At 46.6% G+C, this 23171-nt stretch overlaps 1 protein-coding gene across 1 annotated transcript in view; it reads right to left on the bottom strand.

Moving 5' to 3' along the window:
* The window catches only part of STK32C (serine/threonine kinase 32C), a 293893-nt gene extending 270937 nt beyond the window's left edge, over positions 1–22956 (bottom strand). The window contains exon 1 of the mRNA XM_040361363.1: positions 22555–22956. Within this exon, the coding sequence (XP_040217297.1) occupies positions 22555–22636 (82 nt within the window). The 5' untranslated portion in view covers positions 22637–22956. The remainder of the gene's footprint in view (positions 1–22554) is intronic.
* Between the last annotated feature and the right edge of the window lie 215 nt (positions 22957–23171).

The raw sequence follows: 23171 nt of genomic DNA, 5'->3' as shown, positions 1-23171 counted from the left end.
CCCCTCTTTTTTCTTTCATTATGTTACTCCACCTAGGTGGTAGTAAATTAGTAGGGGCAGCAGTTCATTTTTTTTATTTCCTGTGTACTTCTGTTCTCCATAGCGTGGATCCAACCCACCTTTTTTTCTAAAAACTGCCTCCTGTCTTAGTTTATTTTTGACACTTTCTTTTAGTGAATGGGTAGGGGTACAATGTACCCCACACTCATTCACATGGAGGGGGGGTGGGATCTGGGGCCCTTGTTAAAGGGGGCTTCCAGATTCCAATAAGCCCACTGCCCACAGACCTCCACAACCACCGTCCAGGGTTGTCGGGAAGAGGCCCTTGGTTCAGAAGAGAGCAAAAAAAAGCAAAATCACCAGCGCTCAAATCGATGGATGTATATGAATATACTCAAAATTGTCAAGAATAAAAAAATAAATCAAAAGGAGGATGTGAGTCTAGAGCAGCAGGATATAATTCGTACCCGGAAGTACCAATTTTACAACGTTCAAACACTAAAATCCAGCGCTCAAAGGACATACACAATAATACACATAGGTTCTTTGCAATAATGAAGAAATTTGTCCTGTTATTAATCGCAATTTCAATAAAATGAATCCAATCCAAAATGGACGACAGTTAGGGGAAATAAATATAATGGGCCAGATTCACAGTGCAAGTACGCAGGCGTATCTACTGATACACCGGTGTACTTTCAAATTTGCTGCGTCGTATCTTTAGTTTAAATCCTCAAAACAAGATACGACGGCTTTTGGCTTCGATCCGACAGGTGTACGGCTTCGTACGCCTTCGGATCAAAGGTCCAATACTTCGGCGCCCGCTGGGTGGAGTTTGCATCGTTTTCCGTGTCGGGTATGCAAATTAGCTTTTTCCGGCGATCCACGAACATACTCGCGGCCGTCGCATTCTCTTACGTCGTCGCTAGTCGGCTTTTACCGGCGTATAGTTAAAGCTGCTATTATGTGGCGTATAGATAGACTTGCCATGTTAAAGTATGGCCGTCGTTCCCGCGTCAAATTTAAAAACATTTTTTTTTTGCGCAAGTCGTCCGTGAATAGGAAAGGACGTAACTCACGTCGAAGTTCAAAACATGACGTCGGTGTGACGTGATTTCGCGCAAAGCACGGCGGGAATTTTCAAAACGGAGCATGCGCAGTTCAATCGGTGCGCGGACGCGCTTTATTTAAATGAATCACGCCCCCTACCCGCCCAATTTGAAATACGCGGCGAGAAATACACTACGCTGCCGTAACTTACGGGGCAAAATCTTTGAGGATTTCAAAATACGCCAGGTAAGGTACGGCGGCGTAGCGTATCGCTGATACGCTGCGCCTAGGCAATTCTATGTGAATCTGGCCCAATATTTGCAATAGTCACAACTTGCAATAAAAAAACAAACACAATGACGGCGCAAAAGAGGGAGATTTGAACCACAATACCACAAAAAGTTGATAAATAAATTGTTATAAAAAGGGAAGGGGAGGAAGGGAAACAAAAAGACCAGTAACTGGATAATAAAAAGGATGGTAATGAAAGTCCCAATATTTAAAGTTCGTATATAAACAGTTTAAAATGACATATACACCGTGGCAGCACTTTGGAGAGTGAAGCAAGACTCAAAAAAAATAAAAATAAAAATGCCCCTACTAAGTGCAGTATGCAGTGCCGATCCTGACCTCCCTGGGGCCCTAAGCAAAATGACATGGCACATGGCCCTTCGCAGCTTGGCGGTGCCCTAAGCGCCTTGCATACAGGCCCGGATTTCCCACAAGGCCACTCAGGCCAGGCCTTGGGAGGGCAGGGCTCCAAGGGGCGGCAGTGGCATGGAGTCCCCCGACACCCGGAAGATACAGTTAAGGGCGGTGAGTTATGGGGGAATTAACAAGTGATTGCGGCGATGTCGCCGAAATCACTTGTAAAATATGTGCTCCCGTCAGTCCTCCCCTCTCCCCCCCACCCCACATACCTCTCTCTGCTGGCTTTGTCTTCGGGACTCCGTCCTCCCCCCGGCCACCGAGTCTGTCTCCTGTCCCTGTATACAGTGAGGGGGTGAGCTGTGCTCTTCCCATCTCAGCTGTGACAGGAGTTCTAGCACAGTGCTAGGACTCCTGTTTTGGAGGTGACAGGGTCAATAAAGAGAACATGTCACCTCCAATTGCTATCACACAGGAAATTGTTTTCTCCTGTGTGATAGCAAAAAAGTTAAGTGAAAAAAAATTGATAAAAAATTAATAATAAGAAATAATAATTAAATTAATAAAATAAAAAAGTAAAGAATAAGAAAAATAATAAGAAAATTATACAAAAATTTAAGAAAGTAAGCGACAAGCTACAAATAAATAAAAAAAAAAAAGTGGTAAAAAAACAAACAAAACATATTTGATCTAACCGCGCCGCACATTCTCCGTCGATTTGGGGGGGGGGGGTTCGGTTGGCAGGGAGGGGGTGCATTGTGAAACCTATCCTTGGGGCGGCAGGGAGAGAAAATCCGGCCCTGCTTGCATAGTGAGCCTATAGGGCGGATCGGCCCTGGCAGTATGTCTGATAATATAGAATTTATTAATTCATTAAAACAGCCAACTGGCTACTCACTAAAAAGTAGTACAAAATGCGCTCATAAAAAGGAGAAGTGTAGTCACTGTAGATCGTCAGCCAATGATGGTGGCTTCTCTGGTGAAGATATTGTTGGTTGCTGTCCAGGAAAGAAGCGAGGCAGAGCACTGCGGGAACAGCGAATCCCGTAAGTACCTGTTCGGCGGCGTGCTTTCGGCCTGGAGCGCACACGGCTCTCGGCGATAGGAAGTGACGTCATACAGGGGCTCGTAGTGACGTCACTTCCTGTCGCCGAGAGCCGCGTGCGCTCCAGGCCGAAAGCACGCCGCCAAACTTTTTTGCTCGGCTTGAACAGTTCGCCCAACTCTATTAGTAAATAAATAACCTGCATAATCAACTGCTGAAAGTGCTTAAAAAAAAATAAGAATTTAAATGATGCATACTGACACTACCAATTTTGATCTGAGCATCGAGGCTTCAATGATCTCTCATCTCAAAGGGGTTAAACGGCCTATATCAATAAGAAGACTATTAGCTGGATTCAGGATGGCGGGCGCATAGTTGCGGCGGCGTAGCGTATGGCATTTACACTACGCCGCCGTAAGTTAGCGAGGCAAGTACATGATTCACAAAGTACTTGCCTGCTAAGTTACGGCGGCGTAGCGTAAATCGGGCGGGCGTAATGGCGCCCAATTCAAATTTAGCTAAGGGGGCATGTTTTATGGTAATGGGGGGTGACCTTATGTGATTGACGTATTTTACGTCCGCCTACATATCCCAGTGTGCATTGCGGCAAAGTACGCCGCACGGTCCTATTGGTTTCGACGTGGACGTAAATGACGTAAATCCCTATTCACAGACGACTTACGCAAACGACGTAAAATTTTCGAATTTCAACGCGGGAACGACGGCCATACTTAACATTACTATTCCAGCTATTTGATGGAATAACTTTAGGCCTGATAATGCGTTACGTAAACGGCGTATCTGTACTGCGCCGGCCAGGCGTACGTCTGTGAATAGGCGTATCTAGTGATTTACATATTCTACGCCGACCGCAATGGAAGCGCCACTTAGCGGTCAGCCTAAAAATTACTTTAGGATACAACGGTGTAAGACACTTACGCCGCTCGTATCTGAGCCTAATTTAAGCGTATCTGGTTACCAGAATACGCTTAAATTTGCGTCAACGCAGATTCAGACTTGGGGCTGGCGCCAGCCTAACTCTTTCTGAATCTAGCTATATAAATAGTGATGGTGCACTTTAAATTGAGCTTGTTTCTTACTGCAGTTCCTTTAGAACGGCATGTACACAAAATACACCAATTTCCCCCAGGAGAAGCATTCACTGACCGGCATCATTAAACTGTCCTTTTATGTGAAGTGTTAGAGAAAACAGCCGTCATCGCGTTCCATCTCACGCTTGGCAGCGGGAACTCACAACTTGACATTTCAGCTCCCAAGTGAACCGATGGGAGGCAGAGCATTAGCGCCATCATACCCAAACAAAGCGCCAGTGTCTTCCATACAAAGCTCGGCACGGCTTGTCCTTTAGGAAATGATACAATCAGACAGAGTGCTGGCTTTGCAAAGTGTCTGAATCACATCAACAGAAAACACAATCTTGATAGTCGTCCAAGAAAAACAGGAGAGACTTTATGTAAATCAAAATGGCCATTTCCCACTGAAATTTTTTATTTATTTTATTATTATATTTGCCCCCTTAACCACTTAAGCCCCGGACCAATATGCTGCTAAATGCCCAATGGCGTTTTTACAATTCAGCACTGCGTCGCTTTAACAGACAATTGCGCGGTCGTGCGACGTGGCTCCCAAACAAAATTGATGTCCTTTTTTTCCCCACAAATAGAGCTTTCTTTTGGTGGTATTTGATCACCTCTGTGGTTTTAATTTTTTGCGCTATAAACAAAAATAGAGCGACAATTTTGAAAAAAATTCAATATTTTTTACTTTTTGCTATAATAAATATCCCCCAAAAACATATATACATTTTTTTTCCTCAGTTTAGGCCGATACGTATTCTTCTACATATTTTAGGTAAAAAAAAATCTCAATAAGCGTTTATCGATTGGTTTGCGCAAATTTTTTTTTTTTACTACTAATGGCGGCGATCAGCGATTTTTTTCGTGACTGCGACATTATGGCGGACACTTCGGACAATTTTGACACATTTTTGGGACCATTGTCATTTTCACAGCACAAAATGCATTTAAATTGCATTGTTTATTGTGAAAATGACAGTTGCAGTTTGGGAGTTAACCACAGGGGGGCGCTGTAGGAGTTAGGGTTCACCTAGTGTGTGTTTACAACTGTAGGGGGGTGTGGCTGTAGGTCTGACGTCATCGATCGAGTCTCCCTATAAAAGGGATCACTCGATCGATGCAGCGCCACAGTGAAGCACGGGGAAGCCATGTTTACACACGGCTCTCCCCGTTCTTCAGCTCCAGGGAGCGATCGCGACGGGGCGGCTATTAACGAATAGCCGCGCCGTCGTCCCGGATCGCTCCCCGCGGGAATCCGACCGCCGCATGTAGCGCGAGAGGGTCCCGATCGGACCCCCGACCCGCGGAAAGGCGAGGACGTACCTGTACGCCCATATGCCTGTACGTGCCATTCTGTGGACGTACATATACATGCGGCGGTCGTCAAGTGGTTAATGATTAGTCAATTTTTTGCAATACGGCACTGCGTTGTTTTAAATGATAATTGCGTGGTCGTGCGACGTTGTTCCCAAACAAAATGTGTGTCTTTTTTCCCCACAAATTTAGGGATATATGATCACCTCTGGGGTTTAAATTTTGCGCTATAAAAAAAAAAAGACAGACAATTTTGAAAAAAAAAAAAATGTTTTAACTTTTTGCCATAATAAATATAAAAAATAATAATAATAATTTCTTCATCAGTTTAGGCCAATATGCATTCTTCTACATATGTTTGGTAAAAAAAAAATCAATGGGCTAGATTTACATAGATCAGCGGATCTTTAGATCCGCGTGACCTATGTAATTTAAGATCCGCCGCCGCAAGTTTGAGAGGCAAGTGGGGTAATTCACAAAACACTTACCTCCAAACTTGCGGCGGCGGATCGTAAATCCCCCAGTGGAATTCCCCGCGCCGATTTAAATGCACATGCGCCGTCTGCGAATTTTCCCGGCGTGCATTGCTCCCAATGACGTCGCTAGGACGTCTTTGGTTTCGGCGTGAGCGTAAACCCTTACGTAAACGTCGTAACAACACTGCGTCAGGCCCGCGTACGTTCGTGAATTGGCGTATCTCGCTGATTTACATATTTCTCAGCGTAAATCAGCGAGAACGCCCCCAGCGGCCATTTTTAAATTGCAGTTAAGATCCGACGGTGTAACACAATTACACCTGTCGGATCTTAGGCATATCTATGCGTAACTGATTCTATGAATCAGGCGCATAGATACGACCGGCAGAACTCAGAGATACGAAGGTGTATCAGGAGATACACCGTCGTATCTCTATGTGAATCTGGCCCAATAAGCGTATATTGATTGGTTTGTGCAAAAGTTATAGGACGGGATTCAGAAAGGACTTACGATGGCGTATCTCCAGATACACGAGTAGACGCGAGTAGAGGAGAGCCGATCGGCCGCTCTCCTGACAGGGGGGGGTTTCACGCTGATTGTTTATCAGTGCAGCCCCCCTCGGATGCCAACACTGGATCACCAGGGAGTGCCCCCCGGTGCTCAATAGAGCAAAAAAACAAAACACCAATAATAAAAAATAACACAATCGATACCAATCAGTGCCCACAAATGGGCACTGACTGGCAACATGGGCACTGACTGAAATGATGCCCAGCAATGCCATCAGTGCCACCCCTCAGTGTCCATCAGTGCCACCTCTTAGTGCCCATCTATGCCCAGTGCCCACCTATCAGTGCCCATCTGTGCCATCCATAAGTACCACCCATGAGTGCCCATCAGTGCCGCCAAAGAGTGCCCAACAGTGCCGCCTATGAGTGCCCATCAGTGCCGCCTATGAATGCCCATCAGTGCAGCATACCAGTGCCGCCTATCAGTTCCATCAGTGCCGCCTATCTGTGCTCATCAGTGCCACCTCATTGGTGCCCATCGGTGCCCATCAGTGCCACCATATCAGTGCCCATAACTGAAGAAGAAAACGTACTTATTTTTTTAGTTGTTGCGCAAAAAATAAAAATCGCAGAGGTGATCAAATACCATCAAAAGAAAGCTCTATTTGTGGGAACAAATTAATAAAAATTTCATTTGGGTACAGTGTAGCATGACCGCGCAATTGTCATTCAAATTGCGACAGCGCTGAAAGCTGAAAATTGGCTTGGGCAGGAAGGTGCGTAAGTGCCTGGTATGGAAGTGGTTAACATCAAAAATTTAAACATGCAATATAAAAAAAAGTATCTGAATGAACGGGCTCAGTAAGCTGGAACCATAAGACAGATGAGCGGCCGGCAGTATTTCAGGTAACGCGTATCCCATTTTTGTTCCTTCAAGGACATTTTAACATATAAATGACATCAGAATTGTTGCATGTTGGCTGAATCCGGAGTTTAAGACCCCATTCACATCTAGGCGTTTTTACGCCTGTAGCGCTACGCCTCTGCCGCCAGAGGGCTGGAAATACATGTCCCTCTATGGAGATGGTTCACATCTCCACGCCGAACGCCGGACGCCTGTCGCCTGCGGCGTGAAAAAAGGTCCCGGACCTTTTTTTCAGGCGTCTTCGAGCGTTCGGCTAGGAGATGGCAATCATCTCCATAGAGGGGGTCATCTTGGGGCACATCTAGGCGGACAATACCCGCGTTTTGTCGCCGCAAATCGCGGTACAAAACGCCGCTATTTTTACCGCGATTTGCGGTGACAAAACGCCGCGATTTCTTCCGTCTAGATGTGAATGCAGCCTAATATTACAAGCCTCCAGGCAGTAATTAATTGCAGCAAATTCCATAGGACAATTTTTCTAATAGCTTAAAAAAACAAAAACGTCTTTAAAATGAGCCCATCACTTAGAACTAGAGCAGTTTTTTTCTTTTACGTTGATTTTATCTTCTTCACTTTAGGGCACAGCTTCACCCAAATCTAACAGTAAAAAATTCAATGGAGTGGCAAGTATAATAATATCTGTCAGTTTCAATTCCTATCATCTCATGGCGTGTAATCTCTGCAGCCCTATGTGTTAGAATGTCTGTTAAAGGCAATGTATAGTGTTTTTATAGATTTTCTGGATTTTGGGGGTTTAGGGTTTAAAGACAAAATGCAAAATCTTTAGGCACTGCCCGAGGGTCCCATGCCACTAGGGAGCCCCATCAGGGTTGCCAGCCTCAGTAAAACCAGAGACAGTATATAAAAATCTGTGGGGTAGATTCAGGAAGCAATTACGCCTGCGTATCCATAGCTACGTAGCGTAATTGCTAAGTAGCGCCGGCGTATCGACTTTCTGTATTCAGAAAGCTCGTTACGCCGACTGCAGCCTAAGATATGACTGGCATAAGGCTCTTATGCCGTCGTATCTTAGGCTGCATTCTTACGCTGGCCGCTAGGTGGCGTTCCCGTAGTGGTCAGCGTAGAGTATGCAAATTGCATACTCACGCCGATTCACAACCGTACGCGCGCCCGGCGTTCGAATTTTACGTTGTTTGCGTTCGTCGGTTTCTGCGTAAGGCTGCGCCTGCTATTAGCAGGCGCAGCCAATGCTAAGTATACCCGTTGTTCCCGCGTCACGATTTTTGAAAATTACGTCGTTTGCGTAAGTGAATCGTGAATGGCGCTGGACGCCATTTACGTTCACGTTGAAGCAAATGACGTCCTTGCGACGTCATTTACCGCAATGCACGTCGGGAAAGTTTCCCGACGCAGCATGCGCACTACGTTCGTCGCGGGAACGCGCCTAATTTAAATGATCCACGCCCCCTACGGGATCATTTAAATTGCGCGTGCTTACGCCGGCCACTTTTACGGAACGCCCCCTGCAAATTACGGAGCTACTGCTTCGTGAATGAAGCGTAGCGCAAGTAATTTACGGAGGCGTATCGTAAAAACGGAACGCTGCGCCTCCGTAAGAGTGCGCAGCCCTACCTGAATCTACCCCTGTGTTTTTAAAAAAATAACAAGAATATAGCTGCCCCGCCTCTTCAGGACCTTTTCAGTGTGTGTATGTGTTTTCTGTGTGTGTATACTGTGTATGTATACTGTCTGTGTGTGTGTGTACTGTGTGGCCCCAAAATCTATTGCCTGGGGGGGCCCATAATCTCCTATTGCCCGGGGGCCCCATAATCTATTGCCCAGGGTCCCATAATCTCCTATTGCCCGAGGGCCCCATTAATTGTCAGTCCGCCCCTGTAACACACAAACACATACAGTATACATACACAGTATACACACACAGACGCACAATATACACACACAGGCCCGGATTCTCAGAGGACTTACGACGGCGTAGCGCCATGTACGCCGTCGTAAATCCTAATCCAAGCCGTTGTATCTATGCGCCTGATTCTTAGAATCAGTTACGCATAGATTTCTATTCTATCCGACCGGTGTAAGTGTCTTACGCCGTCGGAGCTTAAGTGCATATTTACGCTGGCCGCTAGGGGCGTGTAAGCTGATTTACGCGTCGAAATATGTAAATCAGCTAGATACGCAAATTCCCGAACGTACGCCCGGCCGACGCAGTAAAGTTACGCCGTTTATGTTAGGCTTTTCCCGGCGTATAGTTACCCCTGCTATATGGAGGCATAAGTGCGGCGTAACAATGTTAAGTATGGCCATCGTTCCCGCGTCGAAATTTGAAAAAGTTACGTCGTTTGCGTAAGTCGTCCGTGAATGGGGCTGGACGTCATTTCCGTTCACGTCGAAACCAATGACGTCCTTGCGGCGTACTTTGGAGCAATGCACACTGGGAAATTCCACGGACGGCGCATGCGCCGTTCTGGAAAAACTTCAATCACGTTGGGTCACAGAAGATTTACATAAAACACGCCCCCCTGATCCAAATTTGAATTAGGCGGGCTTACGCCGGCCGATTTACGCTACGCCGCCGCAACTTACGGAGCAAGTGCTTTGAGAATACAGCACTTGCCCGTCTAAGTTGCGGAGGCGTTACGTAAATCAGATACGTTACGCCCGCACAAAGATACGCGATCGTACGAGAATCTGGCCCACAGTATACATACACACAGAATATACATACAGACACACACTGAAAAGGTACTGGAGAGGCGGGGCAGCTATAATCTTGGGAATTAAAAAAAAACACAGATTTTTACATACTGTCCCTGGTTTTACTAAGGTTTGCAACCCTGATGGGGCCCCCTAGTGGCATGGGGCCCTCTGGCAGTGCCCGAATGGTCAGTCCGCCCCTGTCAGCTCCTACAACCATCCTTATATAAACTAAGCAAAGCTAAATGAAAATTATTTAGGACCAATTTTTCAGATTCTTGCATAAGCCCATCCACATTGTAAAGAGCTATAATTACGAGTGGCGTAGCGGTAACCCGCACCATCCAGATTACGGCTCCTTGAAGAAAACACATTCTCCTTCAGAGATGAGCCCGCCATTTACCAATCATTTTCTCTGAAGCAGAGAAGGTGATATAATGATGTTGCACAGAGAGCTGAAGTCACATTTGACACAATGAAGTCAATTCTCTCCAGAGCTCTCATTAGTTCTACATCAATGAGGTTACACACGGACCATTAGAGCACGTGGCACAGCGGGTCACAGTCCTCCTCTAGCCTCCGCTCTTGTGTCTCTTTGGTGGGTGGAAAACGCAGAGGGCAATGCTATAGACATTTCCTAATATACATGTATTCCCGGACTAGTGTAATGTATAAAGGCCATTAGGATCAATTCACAAAGCTTTAACCACTTGCCGCCCGCCCTATTGCAAAAAGACGTCGGTGAAGTGGTTTCAATACCCTGACTGGACGTCATATTACTTCCTCAGGATATTGAGCCGCTGTGCGCCCCCCGGGGGCACGCATTCCGGCGATCGTTGTTGTGGAGTGTCAGTCTGACACCCCGCAACACCGATCTAGGTAAAGAGTCTCTCACTTCTTCACAAACCCCCCTACAGCTCTCACCTCTTCACAACCTCCCCCCCCACAGCTCTCACTTCTTCACAAACCCCCCCACAGCTCTCACTTCTTCACACCCCCCCCCCCCACAGCTCTCACCTCTTCACAACACCCCCCCCCCCACACACATCTCTCACTTCTTCACAAACCCCCCTACAGCTCTCACCTCTTCACAACCCCCCCCCCCCCACAGCTGTCACTTCTTCACAAACCCCCCCACAGCTCTCACTTCTTCACACCCCCCCCCCCCCACAGCTCTCACCTCTTCACAACACCCCCCCCCCCACACACATCTCTCACTTCTTCACAAACCCCCCTACAGCTCTCACCTCTTCACAACCCCCCCCCCCCCCCCCACAGCTGTCACTTCTTCACAAACCCCCCCCCCCCACAGCTCTCACTTCTTCACAAAAACCCCAGAGGGGGGCACAAACAGGGATGGACTGGCCATCGGGACTACCGGGAGATTCCCGGTGGGCCGATCCCTCAGTGAGCTGATTTTCAGTGACAGCCCCGAGTCTCTGATCATCTCCTGTAGTATGTCTGCAGTATCTGACCATCTCCTGTAGTATGTCCGAAGTATCTGGCCATCTCCTGAAGTATGTCTGAAGTCTCTGGCCATCTCCTGTAGTATGTCTGAAGTCTCTGACCATCTCCTGTAGTATGTCTGCAGTCTCTGACCATCTCCTGTGGTATGTCTGCCGTCTCTGACCATCACCTGTAGTATGTCTGCAGTCTCTGAACATCTCCTGTAGTATGTTTGCAGTCTCTGACCATCTCCTGTAGTATGTCTGCAGTCTCTGACCATCTCCTGTAGTATGTCTGCAGTCTCTGACCATCTCCCGTAGTATGTCTGCAGGCTCTGACCATCTCCTGTAGTATGTCTGCAGTCTCTGACCATCTCCTGTAGTATGTCTGCAGTCTCTGACCATCTCCCGTAGTATGTCTGCAGGCTCTGACCATCTCCTGTAGTATGTCTGCAGTCTCTGACCATCTCCCGTAGTATGTCTGCAGTCTCTGACCATCTCCCGTAGTATGTCTGCAGTCTCTGACCATCTCCTGTAATATGTCTGCAGTCTCTGACCGTATGTCTGCAGTCTCTGACCGTATGTCTGCAGTCTCTGACCATCTCCCGAAGTATGTCTGCAGTCTCTGACCATCTCCCGTAGTATGTCTGCAGTCTCTGACCATCTCCCGTAGTATGTCTGCAGTCTCTGACCATCTCCTGTAATATGTCTGCAGTCTCTGACCGTATGTCTGCAGTCTCTGACCATCTCCTGTAGTATGTCTGCAGTCGCTGGCCATCTCCTGTAGTATGTCTGCAGGCTCTGACCATCTCCTGTAGTATGTCTGCAGTCTCTGACCATCTCCCGAAGTATGTCTGCAGTCTCTGACCATCTCCTGTAGTATGTCTGCAGTCTCTGACCATCTCCCGTAGTATCTCTGCAGTCTCTGACCATCTCCTGTACCATGTCTAGTTTATATACTGTTTTTGTGCGTGTTGGCAAAATTAAAGTCAGTTTGGATGAAGTCCAGGGCCAAATTTTTGTCCCAGTCCAGCCCTGGGCACAGACAGCAATAAGAACCCAACAGAGGGCCCAACTCTTCCCCATTCCGTTAAAATAAAAACTATTTGCCATAAAATATACTTTTTGAGAATACAATGTCGGGTTTACTACATTTGTAAGAAGTAAGAGGAATCTGTAATGAGAGAAGCCATGATTGGAGGTCCAGGCATGCTGGATATTACACACTACATTTCCTGGTTAATGATGTAGAGTGCACATGTAAGATTTTACCTAATCCATTAGTACTGCGCATATAAATGACTAATCCAATTACTTATTACAGCATTAAGGGTTTCCTTCAGCTACATTTAAGCCCAGAGAAATCCACTTGAGATTTATATTTTTATATTTCTTGTTCTCCCACTGGGAGCTCCACGTGGTGATAGAGTCTAATGGATGGTGCAAAAGAACCACACAAGTCCATCATTTGTATAATAAAGTGTACCTGTCATTTACAGATCTGTGGACTGCAACAATATTCAACCCATGAAATCACTTAGAGATAATCACTACAGCTGTGATGTCACACGTTCCCACGATGGTGATAGGATAAGTAATGCAATGGTCCTTACTTCTGTATAAGAGTAAAGGTGATCAAAAATGATACAATCTGATTGTACAATCTCTTTTAACCCTTAATGTAATTCACTAAATTGGAAGAAAAGAGGTTTAACCGTAAACTACGTAGAGGGCTCTTTACTGTAAGAGCGGCAAGGATGTGAGATTGCCATCCACAGGCGGTGGTCTCAGCTGGGAGCATCAATAATTTCAAAAACTATTAGATACCGTGTTTCCCCGAAAGTAAGACATCCCCCGAAAATAAGACCTACTTACAGTTTTGCCTCTCGCTGAAATATAAGGCACCCCCCCCCCCCCCGAAATAAGACCTCCCCGATAATAGGGCCTCCCCCGAAAATAAGGCATCCCGATAATAAGGCCCCCCGAAGCTGCCGTAACTCTGCACCCTGGACCGTAGCGGCGGGCGCCGCTGCGCAGCTCACTGTTGGCCGTAGCGCAGATGGAGCAGACAGGAAGTGCGTGGTCTCTTTTTATCAGAGAGCCCGCGCCGCCGCCAGGACAAGCTGCCGCCTGCTGCTCGCTCTGCCCTGACGGAGTCTGGCCGACTCACAATTAGACAGTGAGTAGTGCGGAGCAGGAGTCGGGCACATTGTGTGGACACACAGGGGTGACTGAGGTAGGGGGGAAACGTCTGATAAAGGGATGGGGAGGATGTCTGGTGAAGGTGTCCACTGGCGGAGGGGGATAACTTAAAATGACACAGGAGGATCAGAGGGGGGAATCATGGAAAAAAAAGACATCCCCTGAAAATAAGACCTAGCGCATCTTTGGGAGCAAAAATTAATATAAGACACTGTCTTATTTTCGGGGGAAACAGGGAAAGCACCTGAACGACTACAACATACAGGGATATACAATGTAATACTGACATATAATCACACACATAGGTTGGACTTGATGGACTTGTGTCTTTCTTCAACCTCGCCTACTATGTAACTATTTACTACTGTTTAGTGTGTGTGCATGTGTGCCCCCCACCCAGCTCCAGCTGTGATTGTACACAACCAAAGCCTGTCAGCAAGTCCTGGCCAAAGATTCATGGCCGGGACCTGCTGATTGACTGTGTACAACCACAGCGTAGAGCTCTGTGTTGGTAAACAGCACAGAGATTTATACAGAAATGAATATATAGGAATTGGTGATGTGTATGATTACCTGGCCTGTCTAATCCAATGAAATAGACAGCAAAAAGAGACCTAGGCCCGGATTCAGATAGGAGTTACGACAGCGTATCTCCGGATACGCCGCCGTAACTCTGAGTGTGCGGGGTCGTATCTATGCGCCTGATTCGTAGAATCAGTTACACATAGATTTCCCTAAGATCCGACCGGCGTAAGTCTCTTACACCGTCGTATCTTAGGCTGCATATTTACGCTGGCCGCTAGGTGGCGCTTCCGTAGATTTACGCGTGGAATATGCAAATTAGGTCGATACGCCGATTCAGAAAAATACGTCTGCCCGGCGCATTTTTTTTACGTCGTTTACGTTAGGCTTTTTTCGGCATAAAGTTACCACCGCTATATGAGGGGTATCCTATGTTAAGTATGGACGTCGAGCCAGCGTCAAATTTTCCGCCGATAACATCGCTTGCGTAAGTCGTTCGCGAATAGGGCTGCGCGCAATTTACGTTCATGTCGAAAGTATTGGCTTTTTGCGGGTTAATTTGGAGCATGCGCACTGGGATACGTTCACGGACGGCGCATGCGCCGTTAGCCAAAAACATCATTTACGTGGGGTCAGCCATCATTACCATACAACACGCCCACTGCATTGAGAATTTGGATTTCGCGGGCTTACGCCACACCACATACGCTACGCTGCCTTAACTTAGGGCGCAAGTTCTTTCTGAATACGGAACTTGCGCCCTAAGATACGTTAAGCCCGCCAAAAGATACACAATTGTATCTGAATACGGGCCCTAGTGCTCAAGGCACAGTGTAACCCTTCTGGAATTTTAAAGGCAGACCAGGTGATATAGTAAAAAAGTATTATATGTTTTATTTGTAAACATACAGTAAAATTGCATGAGCACAAAAGAAATGCATATAAAATTGATAAATAATATCAAGGTATAAAATAAATGAATAGTATCAAAATACGAGGTCCCGAAATAAATATTGGTATGGAGATAAGCTGCCCTGAAACAGGTATGGGCTAGCATGTACATATACTGACAATGACGCCTGACATGTTTCGGACCGAGTAGTCCTTCTCCAGAGGCTTATGTCATATTGGGTCATGGATATTAAGATTGTCGTTGATACAATCAATTAGGGATTTGGTGATCAGTGTTCCCACAGAACGTGGATGGACGTGGTGAACCCAGATGGAAAAATGGGGTAAATCAGAGGGTGGCGGAGAGAGAACGGGGGGGACAGCCACTATCCGGCTACAAGGACCCAAGGTATAGGAGCATGTGATTCTCCACTTTGTTTGGGAACTATGCATCCACCTCCCTCCAACCACGGCATAACACCGTGGTGAAAAGGAGGTGGATGCATTGTTCTTAAAGGGGTTGTAAAGGTAAAAAAAAAATCCCTAAATAGCTTCCTTTACCTTAGTGCAGTCCTCCTTCACTTACCTCATCCTTCCATTTTTCTTTTAAATGTCCTTATTTCTTCTGAGAAATCCTCACGTCCTGTTCTTCTGTCTGTAACTCCACACAGTAATGCAAGGCTTTCTCCCTGGTGTGGAGTGTCGTGCTCGCCCCCTCCCTTGGACTACAGGAGAGTCAGGACACCCACTAACACACATTTATCTGCAACGTAGAGAGCATCCCAACTCTCCTGTAGTCCAAGGGAGGGGACGAGCACGACACTCCACACCAGGGAGAAAGCCTTGCATTACTGTGTGGAGTTACAGACAGAAGAACAGGAAGTGAGGATTTCTCAGAAGAAATAAGGACATTTAACCAGTTAGCAACCGCCCTATAGACGAAATACGTCTACAAGGCGGTTGCTTAACTCTGGGAGGGCGTCAATGTACGTCCTCCCAGAATAGCGCTCCCGCGCGCCCTGTGGGGCGCGCACACGGGAGTCTCCGTGACCGCCGGGTCCTCCGGACCCGGCTGATCACGGATCACGGTAAATCGCCGCTGATAGCCACGTGATCGCTCCGTCCAATGACGGAGCGATCACTAGTAAACAAACCGGCGTCATGTGAACGGTACAGTGTGAGAGAGGAGAGGGGAGAGAGCGGAAGCAGCTGCTGCTGCTGCGGGCTGGATCTGTGACACATGCAGTCACAGATCCAGCCATCCATCCCTCCCTGTGCAATACTCTGCAATGCCCCCATACTCTGCAATGCCCCCATACACCTCAATGCCCCCATACACCTCAATGCCCCCATACACCTCAATGCCCCCATACACCTCAATGCCCCCATACACCTCAATGCCCCCATACTCCTCAATGCCCCCATACTCCGCAATGCCCCCATACTCCGCAATGCCCCCATACTCCGCAATGCCCCCATACTCCGCAATGCCCCCATACTCCGCAATGCCCCCATACTCCGCAATGCCCCCATACTCCGCAATGCCCCCATACTCCGCAATGCCCCCATACTCTGCAATGCCCCCATACTCTGCAATGCCCCCATACTCTGCCATACTCTGCAATGCCCCCATACTCTGCAATGCCCCAAAATACTCTGCAATGCCCCAAAATACTCTGCAATGCCCCCATACTCCGCAATGCCCCGCAATACCCCGCAATACTCCACAATACCCCGCAATACCCCGCAATACCCCGCAATACCCCGCAATACCCCACAATACCCCGCAATACCCCGCAATACTCCGCAATACCCTGCAATACCCCACAATACTCCGCAATACCCCACAATACTCCGCAATACCCCACAATACTCCGCAATACCCCACAATACCCTGCAACGTCGTCTATGGGGATTTTTAAGTAGCGAAGTTTGGCGCCATTCCACGAGCGTGTGCAATTTTGAAGGGTGACATGTTGGGTATCTATTTACTCGGCGTAACTTCATCTTTCACATTTATGCAAAAGAATGAAGAAAAAATACTAAATTTGCAAAATTTTATAACAGAAACAAAGAAAAATTATTTTTTTTTACAGAATTTTCAGTCTTTTTTCTCTTATAGCGCAAAAAATAAAAAACCCAACGGTGATTAAATACCACCAAAAGAAAGCTCTATTTGTGTGAAAAAAAGGACGGAAATTTCATTTGGGTACAGTGTTGTATGACTGAGTAATTGTCATTCAAATTGTGAGAGCACCGAAAGCTGAAAATTGGTCTGGTTATTAAGGGGGTTTACGTGTCCAGTGGTCAAGTGGTTAAAAGAAAAATGGAAGGATGAGGTAAGTGAAGGAGGACTGCACTAAGGTAAAGGAAGCTATTTAGGAAGAAAAAAATTGTACCTTTACAACCCCTTTAATCAGAGTACAGAGTCGGCCTGCGTAGCAGTGTGAACCTAGCCTAAGGCTGCATTCACATCTATGCGACAGCGGCGTACGGCGTACGCGGCGTATTTTGCCGCGAGTGTGTATCTTTTTTTTTTTTTCAGAATCTTCCCATTGCTGTCAATGGGCGAACGCCAATGTCGCCTGAAAAAAAGGGTCCGGGACTTTTTTTCAGGCGACAGGCGTTCGGCGTCTATGAGATGTGAACCATCTCCATAGACAGCAATGGGAATTCTCCCCTCTAGCGGCAGAAGCATCCGGCGTCGGGCGTTTTGTCGCATAGATGTGAATGGAGCCTTAAGGAGGATGAATACAAATGTACACCACACTTTTCACATATTTATTTGTAAAAAATAAAAAAATAAAAATTAAAAGCATTTTATCATTTTCCTTCCACTTCACAATAATGTGCCACTTTGTGTTGGTCTATCACATATATAAATAAAATACATTTACGTTTTTTGGTAGTAAATAGACAAAATGTGGAAAATTTCAAAGGGTATGAATACTTTTTTAAGGCACTGTATATATGTGCTCAAAAATGCCCTTTTATGTTTTCTTATGGTGAATTCTGCTCACTAAGCATTTGCGGCACATCCAATCCCACGGGTGTTAAAAGAGCGTTTTATATAATATATTTTAGGCATCATTGGCAATGCATCTGATTCCTTTAGACAGAAAGCTCCCAGCATGATCTTTGCCTAATTACAAGTCTTGCCGTCTTAATTAAGAGCTAGCTTTAGTTTCCTATTTCCGTGTCTTACAAAAATCTGGAGGGATAAATTAAGTCATATGACATTGAAGATCAACAGATCTCTGCCGGAATAAACCAAAGGGAAAGTTTGACCGCTAAGATTTGTTCGTTTATTCCCAAAAAAAATGACTCGGCTCAGACTTGGCACATCAGCTTTATCACGCATCGGTTCTCAGCATTGAACAGAAAACCCTCCGGTTACATTGACATGAACTGAAATCAATAATCCAACATCTATATTTAATTACAATAGGAACAGCTTCTAATATTTAGCAGGGAATTGTATTATAGCAGCAAAGAAACAGAATTGATACAACAAGGAACATGATACAGTGTATCTATTTGTAAACTTGTCATAGAAAACAGCTACAAAAATATAATCACTAATGATCCATGTAGAAATATTTAGGATTTAGTAATTTGTTTTATAAATAAACTATCATATATGTTCAATGATTACATATTTTGATGTATTATGTAAAGCAGGGCTTGACAAATTTGCTTGGAATCTAGGAGCCAGCTAAAAAAAGTTAGGAGCCAGAAAACGCACCCCGTCCCGACGAGCTTGCGCGCAGAAGCGAACACATACGTGAGCAGCGCCCGTATATGTAAACGGTGTTCAAACCACACATGTGAGGTATCGCCGCGATTGGTAGAGCGAGAGCAATAATTCTAGCCCTAGACCTCCTCTGTAACTCAAAACATGCAACCTGTAGATTTTTTTAAACGTCGCCTATGAAGATTTTAAAGGGTAAAAGTTTGTCGGCATTCCACGAGCGGACGCAATTTTGAAGCGTGACATGTTGGGTATCAATTTACTTCGCGTAACATTATCTTTCATAATATAAAAAAAATGGGGATAACTTTACTGTTATCTTATTTTTTAATTAAAAAAAGTGTAATTTTTTCCCAAAAAAGTGCGCTTGTAAGACCGCTGCGCAAATACGGCGTGACAGAAAATATTGCAACGATCGCCATTTTATTCTCTAGGGTGTTAGGATAAAAAATATATATAATGTTTGGGGGTTCTAATTAGAGGGAAGAAGATGGCAGTGAAAATAGTGAAAAATTACATTAGAATTGCTGCTTAACTTGTAATGTTTAACTTGTAATACCAACGGCCACCACCAGATGGCGCCAGCTTACACATCTGGTGGTAATAACTTGTAATACCAACGGCTCACCACCAGATGGCGCCAGCTCACAAGCCCCCTTCTAAGCCAAGTCGCCAGGACCCTATTTCTAGTCGCCATGGCGACCTGGCGCCCGGGATTTGTCGAGCCCTGCTTTAATATCAAAATCAGCCCCTCTGACTGGTATAAACAACTCATTCTATAATTATGGAGTACTGCAGTGCCATGTTTTGATGATTACGTTTCCATCTAAGACTTTCTGACCAGAAAAATTTGAGTTGTACTAGTTGTTTTTGTTGTCTTCGTTATCTAGTTTATTATCTGGGAGTTGGATGGGGTGTTTTCCCCTCCTCTCCAACATCCTGCCACATTTTTGGTTGCCACATATTATGTTTATTTTCTTTTGATGTTTTTCCCACTTACCCCCCCCCCCCCCCCCCCCCCCCGCCCACTTTTACCGCTCCCCATAACACCCTAGCCTTGTAATGTAGGGTTTCCCGCATCGTCTTCCGCTATAGGTTTGATGGTGTTTACTCACAGCATGTTTGCAGAACCCTATTGAAGTCCTATAGTGGACTATTTTGACAGTTTATTTTTCTCGGGAATGTTTATGTCTTTATTGTGATTTTTGTATCTCTTGTACATTGAAAACAAAATAAAGATAAAAAAAAAAAAAGTATTAAAATCAGAGCAGTTATAACATACAGGTGGGGAATACTATAGAACAGCTAACCTCAACCAGGGTTCCGTGCAGGGCTGGCCCAAGACTTTGGGCTGCCTGGGTCCAAGAACAAAATGCTGCCCCCTCCCAAAAAATTCTTACGCCCACCAAAATGCCCCCACATTGATTGCTTTATTTCATTAAAAATTAAAACTAAAATTACATTTATCAGAAAGTCAGATTTACATGCAACAACACCTTGTTTATATGCAAACTTATATGACATATCACCATGTAACCACTCCCCCATCTTGGCACCCTTGAAGAACCATGGGTATGGTGTGTGTCAGCACAGTGGCCCCCTCCCCCTACCCCAGTGATATGCCACTGGAATAGGGCTGTAGAGGGGCGGGCTAGGGCAGTATAGGGGCTGGCTAGGGCAGTATAGGGGCTGGCTTGGGCAGTATATAAAAAGGCTAGGGTAGTATAGGGGCCGGCTAGGGAAGTATATAAACAGGTTAGGGTAGTATAGGGGTGGGCTAGGGCAGCATATAGACAGGCTATGGTAGAATATAGATGGGCTAGGGTAGTATATGAACAGGCTAGTGTAGTATATAGACAGGCTAGGGAAGTATATAAACAGGCTAGGGTAGTATAGGGGTGGACTAGGGCAGTATATAGACAGGCTAGGGTAGAATATAGATGGGCTAGGGTAGTATATGAACAGGCTAGTGTAGTATATAGATAGGCTAGGGAAGTATATAAACAGGCTAGGGTAGTATAGGGGTGGACTAGGGCAGTATATAGACAGGCTAGGGTAGAATATAAACAGGCTAGGGTAGTATTACGGCAAGAGTAGTATAGAGGCTGGCTAGGGTAATATATAGACAGGCTAGGTTAGTATATCAACAGTCTAGGGTAGTATATGGCGAGCCTTGGATAGTATATAGACAGTCTAGGGTAGTATAGGGGTGGTCTAGGGCAGTAACTAGGTAGGCTAGGGTAGAATATAAATAGGCTAGGGTAGTATATAGACAGGTTAGGGTAGTATAGTTGCGGGCTAGGGCAGTATATAGACAGGCTAAAGTAGTATGGGGGTGTTCTAGGGTAGAATATAGGCAGGCTAGGGTAGTATATGGACAGGCTAGCGTAGTATATGGACAGGCTTGGGTAGTATAGGGGCAGGCTAGGGCAGTATATAGGCAGGCTAGGGTAGCATATGGTCAGGCTAGGGTAGTATATGGACAGTATAGTGTAGCATATGGGCAGGCTAGGGTAGTATAGGGGTGGGCTAGGGCAATATACAGACAGGCTAAAGTAGTAGAGGGGTGTGCTAGGGTAGAATATAGGCAGGCTAGCATAGAATATAGACAGGCTAGCGTAGTATATGGACAGGCTAGGGTAGTATAGGGGCAGGCTAGGGTAGTATATGGTCAGGCTAGGGTAGTATATGGTCAGGCTAGGGTAGTATATGGACAGTATAGAGTATATGGGCAGGCTAGGGTAGTATATGGACAGTATAGAGTATATGGGCAGGCTAGGGTAGTATAGGGACAGTATAGAGTATATGGGCAGGCTAGGGTAGTATAGGGGTGGGCTAGGGCAATATACAGACAGGCTAGGGTAGAGTATAGGCGGGCTAGGGTAGTATATGTACAGGATGGTGTAGTATATGGGCAGGCTGGGGTACTATAGGGGCGGGCTAGGGCAACCTATAGACATGTTGGGGTAAAATATAGACAGGCTAGGGTAGTATATAACGGGCTAAGGTAGTATAGGGGTGGGCTAGGGCAATATATAGACAGGCTCGGGTATAATATAGACAGTCATGGTACGCTGGAGTTCCTCCAGAGGTTTCTAGGGGTAACGCCTGGCAGGGGTTCCCTGAGAGCTAAAGGTTATTTTAAGGGTTCCTCCATGTGTAAAAGGGTTGAGAAACATTTCTATAGAATGAAATTCTACCAACTACAACAAAATACCAACTTTGTGAAAAAGGTTTAGGAAGGAATTGCCACCCATGTGACCATTGGAGGATGATGGGTAAGGTGACTTATTGTGGTACCCCAGACTCAGGTGGGATCTCTGGTACCCCAGACTCAGGTGGGGATCTCCGGTACCCCAGACTCAGGTGGGGATCTCTGGTACCCCAGACTCAGGTGGGGATCTCCGGTACCCCAGACTCAGGTGGGGATCTCCGGTACCCCAGACTCAGGTGGGGATCTCCGGTACCCCAGACTCAGGTGGGGATCTCCGGTACCCCAGACTCAGGTGGGGATCTCCGGTACCCCAGACTCAGGTGGGGATCTCCGGTACCCCAGACTCAGGTGGGGATGTCCGGTACCCCAGACTCAGGTGGGGATGTCCGGTACCCCAGACTCAGGGGGGGATCTCCGGTACCCCAGACTCAGGGGGGGATCTCCGGTACCCCAGACTCAGGGGGGGATCTCCGGTACCCCAGACTCAGGCGGGATCTCCGGTACCCCAGACTCAGGCGGGATCTCCGGTACCCCAGACTCAGGCGGGATCTCCGGTACCCCAGACTCAGGCGGGATCTCCGGTACCCCAGACTCAGGCGGGATCTCCGGTACCCCAGACTCAGGCGGGATCTCCGGTACCCCAGACTCAGGCGGGATCTCCGGTACCCCAGACTCCGGTGGGATCTCCGGTACCCCAGACTGAGGTGGGATCTCTGGGATGGATCCTTCCTCCTGACACATGAAGTGAGAAATATCATAAAAAACAACCCTAGAGATTTCCTACTCACCGTCCTCCTTCTCATCAAACACGGGTCTTTTGGAGGAGATGTTGGCCCCCATCCTCTTCTTCCACTTGTTCCAGTGAAACATTGATGCAGAGGTGGAGATAGCATTCCCTACCTCCTGGATATAGAAGAAGAAGATGCCGGGAACCCAACCCCGAGCGTGCAGCACACTACTCCTCACCAGCGCTCCATCCCCGGGGCTCCTAGTGATTGCCGGCCGTGCTCTGATCACTCACATCGCCTTCAGGACCATGGTGAGAGGTGGAGGTGAGAGGTGAGAGGTGGAGGGGACGCGCTGCTCTGCTGACCAACCCGCTCCGCTAATACAACTCGCCGCTTCTTCCCTTCACCTGGAGGAGCGCTGCTCGTCCATGCCGCCTGCACGCGGCTACTGGGCTTTACCAGCGATCGCATCCGACATCAGGCGAATGGGCGCCACCGCATGGCGGATCTGAGAATTGCACAGGCACTGAAACGTGCAGGAAATCAAAGAGGATTTGGCCGAGATCGTCTTTTATTTATTTTTTACTTCAGCTATCCTGATCAGTATATAGGAATAAATTCAAGGTTTAAACATCTCATATTTCATGTAAAACATTTTCCAGACCAGTTCTGATATT

Source organism: Rana temporaria, chromosome 8 (assembly GCF_905171775.1).
Source record: "Rana temporaria chromosome 8, aRanTem1.1, whole genome shotgun sequence".
NCBI lineage: Eukaryota > Metazoa > Chordata > Amphibia > Anura > Ranidae > Rana > Rana temporaria.
Note: the sequence above shows the minus strand (reverse complement) of the source record. Positions and strands in the feature narration are given on the sequence as shown.